Below are 13,107 nucleotides of genomic sequence, written 5' to 3'. Positions count from 1 at the left end.
TATAAAGTACATACTTTGTTTATGTAAAATTAGTTATATTATGTGCATGATATAACTGACATAAGTTTTCAATCCACATAATTATGTTACTTATGTATATCTTATAAGAAGCATGCGATTGTATGATGAAAGTCCTCACTTCCTCAGTTCTCACCCATTGATTGTATAAGCAATTATACATGAGAATGAGAAATGAATCACATTGCATTTAACCATTATCACACATTTTTACCCTTTTAGCTTCATCAGTAACATTAGCAAATAGCAAAAAAATGAACTACATGTAACACTTATCATTATCCTTTTCCGTCCCTTCTTATTTGTTTCCATTCCAATTCATTTCTTAGATCCATACCAAACATATAATACCTCCGTTACAGGTTATGTGCAACGATTTGACATAAAGCAGAGAGGAAAAATGTCTAATCGTTGCACATAACCTGTAACGGAGGTAGTATAAAAGTTGTCTTACACTTAACTTAGGCTATAGTATAGTATTTGCAGTCAAGCAAGCACAATTTGTGTAATAAATTAACTAAATTTTAAATACATTTATTTATTTAATTTGGACTTATGGAGTACTAAATAGTTAACAAAAATTGAAAACATAATTACATAAATGTACTATAAAATACAATAATATGGGGGTACAAAATTGTACTTATCTCAGCATATTTTAATATTATAAATCAATTTATCCGATTTCTGATGATATGTACTTTCTTGATTTCCTCCATGTTTTTTTTTTTTTAAGTTTTTTTTATTTTTTAAGTAATAATTTCTCTTAAAATAAATTAGTAATGCATAAAGGAACATATAGTCTATGATACATACGAATATACGATTACGTAACACTTATTTTCTCCTATATATACCCCTCAAATAAACTTCACTAAGATATCCAAAAGAACTTTAAAACATGGCTTTTGAAAGTAGTACTAGCAACAACTCCTCCACATTATCTAAAGAATGGAGTTTTAGAAGCACCTCTTCTTCCTCAATCTCCAACAATAGTAGCACCACCACAAATTACCTTCTATCTCATTATATCCGTATCAATATCGAACCGGCCGAAAAACTAATCCCGGTCCACCACCCTTATTACAAATGCATAGTCACCTTAAAAACACCAAATCACCACCACATATCTTGCTTAGCAACCCAAGGTAAACTCCTCTACGCCGCGTCTGGCAATCAAATCACCACCTTCGATCTAACCACGTTCTCCCCAGTAGTTTCATTCGAGGGCCGGGATTTGTCCTCAGGAGGGTTCATCAAGTCCATTGCATTCTGCGAAGATAACAAAATCTTGACAGCTCATCAAGATAGTAAAATCCGAGTATGGAAACGACACCGTTTAGAGACAACCCTCCCAACAATGAAAGATAAGCTACGTCGTTTCGCTTGTGCGAAAAACTACGTACAAGTTAGGAGAAATAAACGGAAACTTTGGATACAACATAACGACGCCGTTTCAGGGATGACGTTAAGTAACGGGTTAATATATACCGTTTCATGGGACAAAACGTTGAAAATATGGAGGGCTTCGGATTATAAATGTTTAGAGTCGTTAATGGCGCATGAAGACGCCGTTAACGCGGTAGTGGTTTCGAGTAACGGGACAGTGTATACGGGGTCAGCTGATGGGACGATTATTGTATGGGAGAGGGGTAACGATAAAGTGGTGCGACACTCCAGGGTAAGTACCCTGGAGAATCATAGATCAACGGTTGTGAATGCATTAGCGTTAAGTAAGGATGGAAAGGTGTTATTATCTGGCGGTTGTGACGGAGTCGTAATGGCGTGGGAGAAAGAAGGGGAGAATGATCGGATGGTTGAGAGTGAGGTTGTGGGAAGTCATGATGGAGCTGTGTTGTGCTTGCTTGGATTGGATGGACATGATTTGTTTGTGAGTGGGGGTGCGGATCGGACGGTTAGGATTTGGGGGAGAGGTGAGGGGGAGTGTGGGAGTGGGAGTAAGGGGTTGTTTTGTTGTTTGGGTGTTTTGGAAGGGCATGATAAACCGGTGAGGTCGTTGGCGGTGGCGGCCGCTATTTCGAGGATGGAAAACGATGTCGTTTCGGTTTGTAGTGGGAGCTTGGATGGGGAGATTAAGGTTTGGGAAATTATGGTGTCTGAACTCATTAACAATAGGCCTCCCTACATGAAAAAATATTAGTGGTAAAAGTAGTGTACGGAGAGAGTATTAGTTTTTTATTACTAAAAATAGAAGTTTATACAAGTAATAAAGAATGGATGTTTGTTTTAGGTAAAGATTTCTCCAAGGTAATTGTTATTGATTAGAATATCCACTATTGTTTATAAATTTTTGTCTAAACCATGTCTAAAGCTAAGTTACCTCGGAAAAATCTTCATCCTTTGTATTGGTGTACTGTGTGATGTAATGAATTATTACAGAGTATTATTACTATACATCTCATCTTATGTTTCTATTATAAATATGTGCATGGATGCTATTTTTATTTATCTTAAATATTGGCTCACGTTAAAATTAAATGCCTCTATATATAAATTATAATGCACATTTTTTATTTATCACGGCAAAAGCTAGCGTTGGATAAACTAACTAAAAATAGAAAGATTAAATTAAAATGAACATTAAGTACACCGATCGATGCGTGATTTTGTCATGCTTTTCCAAATTAATACTCCATACCATTTTAGGCAATATTTTAAATGCTTATCCAACGCTCTGAGGGCGTTCATTAGAAAGATCCTTTTCTTAATAGTATTTTTTATCTACAATTAGAAGTATACGTTTAATTTATGTTAATTAATTAAATGTATTAGTTTTCACATGTAAATAACCCAAAAAAATAAAAAGGACAAATTGAAAAACTTAAATTAGATTACGTTTTATTGTTTTAGCAACAAAAAAAAGAGAACTAAGAAGAAAACATTATTGTTAAATTTATTATGATATATTGAATTTGAAAAAAAAAAAAAAAAAAAAAGGAGAGTAGAATAATGATGGATTTGAGATCTATAGTGTAATATTTGTTGGTATATGATTTATATTTTATACCGCCTCCATTTCAAAAGATGAAAAAAAAAAAAAAAAAACTATTTTTATAGAAAAATGCTGTACATGAAGTTTTAATATAAGGGTTCTATAATAGATTGAGGATGAATAATTAATCATTTTTTATAAGAATCCTCATCTAAATAAAATAAATGATTTTGACCTACGTGTGTTTATATATCATTAATTCTCAAGTTTTCATATACATTTCTTAAGTAACTAGGTGAGATAAATTGTCTTATTATTAGACCGAAACCATACATATTTACCCGATCGAGTTTAAGGGCTAGATAGACACTTTAAAAGTAGGAGGAAGGGTAAGGAAAATCCCTACACTCCGAATGTCACCCTCGACCTCAAGGTTAGAAAGCTTAATCCTTACTATTAAATCAATATTTATTTGGTCCTTAATATTTTGTATATATCTATCCTAATCCTACAAATATAATTAGACAATGTGATATAAAAATATGTATGTACTCCGAAAACATAAAACGTACTGCAGCAGTCGTGGTATATACATATTGACAGGAAGTATACGCAGTCCATATAAGGGAATCGATCGAATCATAATATAACCTCTTAATATCTGATCTATTGCAGCACCTCTAAATTAAAGTCTCAACAAACTAGTACCTCGTATTTTAGTACAATCATAAACTTATTGTTAGGTTATTTGCTCCAAAAAATAAATAAATAAACCTGTTTGGTTATAAGTCTACTTCAGTTGGAATTTTAAAAATTTTAACTAATCGTTTGTCTAATAATAAGCAGAAATTATTAAAAGATGATTGAATGTAACGTAACAACCTAGCTACATGCTACAATGCTACTCCCTCTAATCGCCAAAATTATTTTATATCATTTTCGTATTCAAATCTATCATTCTATTAGTTATATAGGTGCATGTCTCCAATAAAAATAACAACGCAACCATGTTTTTTTTTTTTTAGTACGAAAATTTGAAATTTAGGAATTATTTTCCGCTAATTTTTTCACTCTATTGTGAATTCGTGATATATATATGGTGTACAACAGTCGATAACAATTTCATTTAAATCTTTCTCATATTCTTAACGGAAAATTTTTAGAAAAAATTACGAATTTACCCATTCAACGAGGAAATAATTTGTGACAAATCTTACTATTAATCTATAGTTATGATGTTGACACCTTCAATTTGAGATGCAGCATCCGCCTTCGTAGAAGGATATAAATATCAAGTGGGTAGGCTTGAAAACATGACTCACTTGCAATTTGCAAATGATTGTTGCCGTGCATAATAATGCGTGTTTTTGGCTCAAAAATTAAATTATTGTGGATTTCTTTGGTCCATATATGCAAAAAAGAAAAGAAAAAGAAAGAAAGTGGAATTTCAACAAGGACTATATATCCATCCATGACATTAATCATATTTAATAATTATAAACTTTGATCTTAAAGTTCATATAGTTTAATTTTCAAAGACGAAAAAGAGCTTTTCTAATAAGAATTGGTAATTAGTTAAGGAAAATGCTATACATATAGCCTCTACGTATAAGCATTTTATAAAATACTCTTAAAAATTGTTTAAAATTAATAAAATCATGACAATAACACATTAATTACACTGATCTACGAGTGTTTTTTGTCATAAATTTCTAATTTTATACAATTTTCTTATATATTGTCTTATGTGAGCGTCCTACAAATTAATGTTTATGAGGTCATTCATTCAATTCATCCCTTTTTGCAAATAAATACAAGTGTATATATACGTAGTATTATCAATAGTATACTAAAAAATTAAGAATCCCCTTTTTGCATGAATCAAATAGTATCAATAATGTAATGCTAAGATATCTCACCTGCTATATATCCTTAACAGCGACGTAGTATGTTTTTTTTTTAATTAATTATACACAGTTCTACATACGAAATTTGTAAGCTAGAAATTATCAAAATCATTCAAGCACAATTAAAAAGAATATTTACACTTTATATATAATTGGACCAATATAGATTAATAAAGGTAATAATTCAGATTCCCCTCAAAAAAAAGGTAATAATTCAGATCTTACGTATCAAGTATCAACATTTGGTTTAAGATTCACTGTATTGTAGAGTTGCAGCTTATTACAAGAGTATGTATTATATATATATATATATATATATATATATATATATATATATATATATATATATATAAGATATGAAGCATTGCATGCATGCTAAAGTGTATGATGGAATTGTAACCTTCAATAAGATGTGAGTTCATGTAATTACTTTGATCTCTTGCTATTATACTTGTTTATATATACTTAACTAAATGTTGTGCTATTATAACATTTAGTGATGAAAAACAAAAATAAAAAAATAAAAATAAAATAAAAAATACCACAGCTACATATCACTCACAAGTAGATTTAATAGGTTTACAAAAAAAACAATTTTAATGATAAAAAATATGTTTAGGAAAAATATGTTTAGACACATTCACAAAAAAAGTCTAGACACAAATATATTGTATAACATCAGACAAAATCAAATAAACTAAACCGAATCTAAATCGACAAATAAATGGCTTATTAATTATTTCAAAACAAGCAAAAATAAACGTACAATTTCCACTCCTAATATAATAATTGGATTAAGGTTTTGATTCCCTAGATCTAAATAATAATAAAACATAATCCTGATTCAATCTTGATTGATCTAATATTTAAGGATTAGAATGTAGAGTTTCTTATAAAATAGGTTTATTAGACTAGCTTACAAAAACCCTAGTGGTATAAGAGTATAAGACACTAATATATACTTGTATACTAATAATTCTTAAAATTTAAAATAACCCAAATTAATAACTCCACGACATAATAATGTCAACTAACCCATAAATATTCCAAATCTAATAATTAAAAAATCGACCAAGTTAATCATATTGTGTCTAATCAAATCCACACAATATCAAATCTCTTTCCCTATTTTAATAATGATTAAATGACATTGTTTTGGTAGTTAAGTTTAGGCTAATTAAGAAAATGATGTATGTGGCAGAGCTATATGCCTATACTAGTGTGGTCTTCCGTTTGGTCGGCGACTAGTTCTGCTGTTGGGTAATTTTTTGTATTGACCAATATTATTATTAATAATAATTAATTAACGATTTCTTTTTGCTTTTAAATCTTTGATTATGTGTATGTTTATTTATAAAATATGGTTTCATTGTCGGACCCTACTAATGATTATTATTTTCCTATTAATATGACATTGATGTCATATTATATGTTTAAATTCTATTTTACTTGTTTATGGTTTTGATTTCTTGTTTGTTTTGGCTGGAATTGGGAGACGTCGTCACGTGAAATAGACTTGCGAGCCATGAGAATTGAAGTAGGGTTCGTTTTCATGTTTGTGCAAGATACTCGAAGCATGCATGATGCATCCAAAGGAAGCATTATGCTCTAAATAAAGTAAATAATAAGTATAATCAAATGCATAATTATTTTTAAAAACCAACACAAAACCATAAATGTACGTAACTACGTACCAGTGACTCATTTTCTAGAATAAATGTGTAAAAAAATATTGTAAAAAGAGTTGATATTAGTATTTTTCTTGTAACAAAAGCACGTCATAAGAGCCCTGAGAATTAAAATAGCTACCATTCGTTTTCATGTTAGTGCTTGATGCTCAAAGCATGCATGATGCATTTAAATTAAAGGGATCATATCTTCTAAAGTATATATAATCAAAGGATTATATTTATTTAAACTTGAGAGCCCATAAATATATGTACTCCATGACTCATTATGAAATGTGTAAATATTGTAATTAAAAGGTTCATAATGACATTTTTCTTGTATAACAAAAGAATTTCATGTATGAGCGTTGAGCATATAGCTAGTGAATTTATGTTGCAAATTGTAATAGTTTAAAAATAGTACAGTACATATAATTATATAAGTGATATATAATATAACACATGCTCATGATGTTGAAAGTTAGAAACACATGAATGCATGATCATGCACCCGTACGTGTTGGAAGCAACGTGCTCTACGCTCATGGTATAACAACATAAAAGGACTATTGATTTTGATTAGTGAAAGCTTTGGTATACACATACACATGCATTTTGTTTGATTTTCTAGAGGCTTTTTTTTTTTTTTTTTTTTTTTTTTTTGTGGTTTACTCGATTTACCGGTTTTTTTTCCCTTCTAATTTGGTTATGAGAAAATCTTATTGGATTATATTGGATTATTTTATTATGTCATTATAAGTCAAAAAAGACGTGTAGTATGTAGCTTACTCATTCAGTATACATAGTTAATATCGACCTATTAATGTAATGTCAAATATGTATGACTTTGTACATTATGTATTTGATACATATCTTTTTGAGTTTTTGGATCCAATTTTTTGTGTTGTTGAAGCCTTGAAGTAAGTCAAAATATTAATTTAATAAACTTATGGTATGAAAAGATGGCATGCAATGCATTAAAGCTACTTCCTTGGAGTTATTCTACTCAAAAGTTGAAACTAAAAGATGCTTAGCAAAAAGGCAAGTTTCTAATCATCCCCTCCTGCCAATAATAACGACATATTTTTGGGGGAGTGCTTACTAAAATCACTTTGTTAAACTCCATTTTTGTGGGAGCATGTGGCTTACACTAATTATCTTAATAAATTACATTAATTAGCTTAATTAAAGGAATGAAGCATCAATACAGTATCAACTTCAACTATAACTCCACTAAACAAATTTGCAATTATATCATAATAGCGTAATTGCTTACGTCTTAGTTCATAATTAACTATTACTAGTAATTAATTAGTTAAGCTTAAACATTATATGTTAGTTTCTATTACTATAATATTGGATCAACCAAATCAAATTATTCGCCCCCTGGAACTGCTTTGCTTAGACATTATAACTAATTGCACTTTTTTTTTTCATGCTCATTGCATCACATAATAATGGTATTTTGTTACGCAATTATATCCTAGCCATCTAGCCAAAGATCATCATCAGGCGTATATGCCTAGGAATCTAGGATCCTTTCATATTTACCAAATAGAATTCAAGTATTCCTTCTATTTCTAAATGTTGCTTCTTTTAATATCTGCACAATTGTTAATGTAACATGGTGTACTTCGTGTTATAAAACACTAATAACATAGGTAAACGAAAAAGCTTAATTAGCACTTCATACGCTCTCTATACTCATGTGTTGGAAAAAACCTTATAAAACATTTTTTTTTGCATGTATATAATTACCTTATGTATTTTTATTTTGAAATAATTACCTTTTATAAGCAAATTTTTATTATTTATTTTTTTTTATTTTAATTTTTTTTATTTTTATTTTAATTTTTTTTTATTTTTTTTGTTGATAACACTACTCTAAACAGAAATAGTCCAAATTTCAGCTAATGAGGCCCACAATCAATGTCTATTCAACCCAATGACCTCTAATTACACTCACTGAGCCCCAATTACCCTTAAATAATAAATCCATCATTTAGCCCCAATTAGTAAATTACCCATATTTTAGGGTTTTTTTTAAAAAAAATACTCCGTTTTTAAGTCTAAATTAACAAAATATAGCATTAAAGTGTGTAGAATGGTTTTATCCTGGGTAAAATGTGTGTAATGTAAGTTAATTAGGTGTAATTTTAATAAATGTTGCCCCACAAGCTAAACTTTTGATGGATTATATCTCAAGGTAGTGTTCACAAAAAAGTTCATATGAAGTAGGCATTTGCAAATAGAAGAGTCAATACGGGTGTCCGGGTTGGGTTCAGTGAGGTCAGGTCGAGTTTAATTTCAAGCTTGAGTCATGTTAAATTATTGCGTCCTTACGAGTCAAAATCTGAATCGAATATTTTTTCAGATCAAGTTGGTCGGGTTAGTATTGGAGTAATTGCAACTTTATAATTTAAGGATTAGAGATGTAAGGGCATTTTAGGTAATCTAATATTTTCCATCATTGGGGTTTTTTTTAAAAAAAAGAAAAATTATTTATTATTTTTTTTATTTGTATACTGGGCTTGAATATAGTTGGTCTAAGAACACAATAAAGTATACCCGCCTTTTCCTATCAGTAATTTAAAAAAGCTACACCAACCCAAAAGTCTGGAATGCTGGGCCTTATACACAACTAGGTCCACGGATTATATATATTGAACTTGACGATTTACCAAACCAATACTTAGAGATGGTAGTCCTTGAATCCTTATGCAGTTCAGCAGTTGTACTTCTTGATTGACATTGTTTTATACACCCGGGTGCATCATACACCTATGATTAGTTGGGTGTAACCAATTGGTTGTTGGTGTAGTGGTGATTGAGACTACACTTGGTAGGGAGGACTCGTGTTCGATCCCCCGCAACAACAATCGGGAGGGGACTGGAACCTAACCACCCAAAACTGATCCCCGAATCCGGATTAGCCCAAAGGGTGAACCGGGTAGAACACCAAAAAAAATGATTAGTTGGGTGTACGGTGTACCCGGCGACCCGGGTGAATATACCAGATTCTATCTTGATCGAACTTGAAACTGAATATTGGATAGGGTAATCTAATGGGTTTATAGTCATTGGGATCGAGCTAAAATACCAACCTTATCGTGTATTGCCAAGTGCCAACTAGGCTATCTTATGTCAATAATTACCACATTGAAATCAGGAGTTGGACTTGACAATTTACAAAACCAATATTAGAGATGGCAGTCCTTGACTCCTTGTGCAGTTGTACACCTTGTTCAACGGTGAAACTGAATATTGGACAAGGTAACCTAATCGGTTAATAGGCCCTAAAATCGGATCAAAATACCAAATTTCTCGCGACTGACTAGAAAAAATACTTTAAAAATTATCATTTATGTCATTTTCATAAAAAGAACACATATTTGGAACATGATATCAAATTCATGAATCAAACCATACTCCTATACAATTGGAATATGCGAAAGTTTAAAATCCAAATTTCATGAATTAAATAGTTTAAAATAAAAGTGCCCCCATGCAGGATCGAACTACAGACCTTCAGTTTACAAGAAGGACGCTCTACCACTGAGCTATAGGGGCCTATTTATTAATTTTGCCACAAAAATAGTTAATTATAAAAAACAAAACAAAAAACCCAAAAAAATCGCAAATAAAATAGAGAGAGAAACAAAAAGCGCCATTTCTAGTTAACTTGGATTCCATTAAAACACCTGAAATTTCTCTCTAAAAATGGAGGATAATTTTGATCCTGTAAGTTTTTCTTCTTCCTATTTACATCATTTTAATTCCTTTAATTATGAATTATAATTTCTATTTAATTATTTTTAATTTGGTGATTATTCGTTAATTAGGACCTAGTTCACGCCATTTTCAAGCTCGTCTGGCGCAAAAAAGCACTCGGTTTTCTCTCTTTCTCTCTCCTAAATGTTAATTACAGTCTTAATCGCGTAACTAGTGATTAATTATGTATTTAATTTGATTTTTGTGATTGTAGAGAGAGAAAGGAATGAAGGCATTGATAATCTAGACAATGAGGTAAATTCCGACGCTTTATTTTTAATTTTTTGTTGACAATTTTAATTAAATTCGTCAAATTGAGCAAAATGTAATTGATTTTTTTTACTATTTTTAGTTACAGAAAATTGTTTGGATTTTAATTTAGTTTGGTGACATTTTGGCTTTCTGAACAATGCTACTATTATGGAGTTTTATGTATGTTTGTTGGTCTGAATTCGATATCGCAATCGATGAAACTTGGTGACAATGGCGGTGTCTAATTGTGAATTTAAGCTAAATTGTTGGAATTGTTGTGTTTTCATGATGATGAACATTATATATAATGTATGAATGTAGGTTTTGTGGAGGTTCTAATGGGGAGTGATAATTTAATTAAGATTAGTGGTAGGGGTGCTGTATCCAATGTGTGTTGGTAAAGGTTGAAACTCGAAAGGAACGAGACTGCTGATAAGTCAATAACCTTAGATTGGTTTCGATATTTTGCATTTTATGTAGAACAATTTTTTTAATTTTTGGAGTAGGATACTAGGATATGGATATGCACTCATTGTTTCTCATGCTTGTTTAATCGCGATCAGCTGGGATTATATAATTTGTATTGCTGATATAATTGTCATTGTTTGGTTCAATTGGCTGATGCAAACCCTTCATAATCATACTATTATTTGTAATGCTTATATTCTTGCAAGACATTTAGCCTTTTCAACTTATATTTGCTCTATTTGTTAATCATCATTCATGATCCTATGTCACACGTTTTTCTGTTATGTGATTTAACTCTTACTTGGCTTGTTTTTAAGGTTGAAGTGTGCTTTAATAATCTACGGTAGTTGAAAATTATATGATGAATGATGATGAATTTGATGATGTTAGATTTATGTTTTTCTACTATTTGACATGTACTACACAGAATGACAGAATTAGGGATCTGATGCATTTAATTTTGGTTGCTGCAGGGAGCAGCTGGGACTGCTAAAAAAACTCGGCCAACATCTGGTACTATAAAATTACTCTGTCACGTTCATTAATGTTTAATCTTGTATGCATACTTGCAAAGGTTTTGTTTGAATTTCAGTCTGAGACGTTTAAAACTATTCTGATTGCATACTGTCTTGCAACACTTAGTTTAGTAATATGGGGGCCGATTGTCAATTCTGTAGCAATAATTCAGATTGAGCCCTATCTTATGAGCCTATTGCAATCCTGTTTTTCTTCTGCTTTGGGATTGATTGCCCTAAAATGTTACTCGTTTGAATTCTGTTTTCATCATCATACCCAGAGCTCCAGTAGCCAGAGAGTTTTGTGTTTTCTCTGTTCAGAAAATGTATCATTGTAGAATTTAGGTTCATATATGGTGGACTTCCCTTGTTTGGAATAAGGGCTCCGATGTTTCTTATGTTGGTGTGGCTTTCTTATTCACATAAACCACTTAGTGCCTCAACCACATTAATGCTTGATAGTCAAATGAATTTCATGACAGGCTCTTTTCGCCAATGATCATAAAGAAAACCTTTGCCTGCAATAATTTTGCAAGTCATATGTTCTTAGTTTTAGCAATTACGTATCAAAGTGTTCGATCCCCCACAACACAAATGGGAGGGGACTGAAACCTAACCACCCAGAACCTAACCCCGAATCCAGATTAGCCCAAAGGATGAACTGGGTGGAAGACCAAAAAAAAGTCAATTACATATAAATTACATAATGTCAACAATATATCTACATTACATAAGCTGGAGCTCTCTTCATATGAATGTGATGAAGATAACTTTAGCACTTAGAAGTGTTGGGTTTATTTGCTAACTTATATTTAAATCCATAAATGTCAAGAGTGCATGTGAATTCCATAATGCCTGTTATCTGTTAATCCGAATTTATAAGTTCCACTTTTCTCGTCTTTTACCCCTTCTTGTTTTCCCGGGGGTGAAAAAAGAGAGGTGGGGACTCTTGTTTTGGTATCTTTGATGCTGATTCTCTTATTTCATTAATTTAGCTTGAATTAATAGATGCAACGAATAATGTAATAAATGCTTTATTGACTTGTAAACTTCAGCTAATGCAACTGCTGTGAAACTGAGTTGTGAACTTCTCCGGATCTTCATCACAGGTCTGCTTTTAGCTATTTTATCTTTATATGTTCTACCATTTCCAATGATATTCTTGACATAAGGAATTTTTTATTTAAACTATAACCTCATTTCAGAGGCCATTCAGAGGGCTGCCACCATAGCTGAAGCAGAAGGTCTTAGTCAGATTGAAGGTACTCATTTAGAACGAATCCTCCCTCAATTACTGCTGGACTTTTGAGGCACTACAAGGACTGTGATGTTTGTGTTTAGTCAAAACAATGTGTGATTTTGGAGTCAGTGAAATCACACATTAGAATAATCAAACTTAGAATCTTCAATACATGTTATAATCATCAATAGTGTGAATAAAGAGGATTATTTGAAACTGGCTGCACCATGATATGGATATCTTGCATGACTGAGCTGTATTTTGGCTTTCTCGTCACAGAAAGGTTCATTTGCTCCTCATTTTTTTGAGTGCTAGC

At 31.3% G+C, this 13,107-nt stretch overlaps 2 protein-coding genes and 1 non-coding gene across 3 annotated transcripts; 2 read left to right on the top strand and 1 right to left on the bottom strand.

The window, feature by feature from the left end:
• Positions 1-919: 919 nt before the first annotated feature.
• LOC145625422 (protein JINGUBANG-like) lies at positions 920-2,179 on the top strand. Its single transcript, XM_081678465.1, has one exon. The coding sequence runs from the start codon at positions 920-922 to the stop codon at positions 2,177-2,179; it is 1,260 nt and encodes a 419-aa protein (XP_081534591.1).
• A 7,864-nt stretch (positions 2,180-10,043) lies between these two features.
• TRNAT-UGU (transfer RNA threonine (anticodon UGU)) lies at positions 10,044-10,115 on the bottom strand. Its single transcript has one exon. It is a non-coding gene; the product is annotated as a tRNA-Thr (tRNA).
• Positions 10,116-10,163: 48 nt separating this feature from the next.
• LOC145624278 (protein MHF2 homolog) lies at positions 10,164-13,103 on the top strand. The gene is made up of 6 exons (XM_081677273.1): positions 10,164-10,286; positions 10,388-10,436; positions 10,531-10,571; positions 11,510-11,549; positions 12,607-12,660; positions 12,757-13,103. Exons 1-6 carry the CDS (start codon positions 10,266-10,268, stop codon positions 12,858-12,860), a joined length of 309 nt encoding a protein of 102 aa, XP_081533399.1. The 5' UTR covers positions 10,164-10,265; the 3' UTR covers positions 12,861-13,103.
• The last annotated feature ends 4 nt before the right edge of the window (positions 13,104-13,107 follow it).

This window comes from Chenopodium album, chromosome 3 (assembly GCF_948465745.1).
Source record: "Chenopodium album chromosome 3, dcCheAlbu1.1, whole genome shotgun sequence".
NCBI classification, from domain to species: domain Eukaryota; kingdom Viridiplantae; phylum Streptophyta; class Magnoliopsida; order Caryophyllales; family Amaranthaceae; genus Chenopodium; species Chenopodium album.
This window is presented reverse-complemented; position numbering and strand designations above follow the sequence as displayed.

What these genes read in the sequence shown, in the direction of transcription:
- LOC145624278 (XM_081677273.1), top strand. Translation starts at nt 10,266, where the DNA reads ATGGAGGATAATTTTGATCCT. An exon ending in TGGAGGATAATTTTGATCCT is followed by an intron (nt 10,287 to 10,387) that starts GTAAGTTTTTCT and finishes TTCGTTAATTAG; the next exon opens with GACCTAGTTCACGCCATTTT. An exon ending in TCTCCGGATCTTCATCACAG is followed by an intron (nt 12,661 to 12,756) that starts GTCTGCTTTTAG and finishes ACCTCATTTCAG; the next exon opens with AGGCCATTCAGAGGGCTGCC.
- LOC145625422 (XM_081678465.1), top strand. Translation starts at nt 920, where the DNA reads ATGGCTTTTGAAAGTAGTACTAGCAACAACTCCTCCACATTATCTAAA.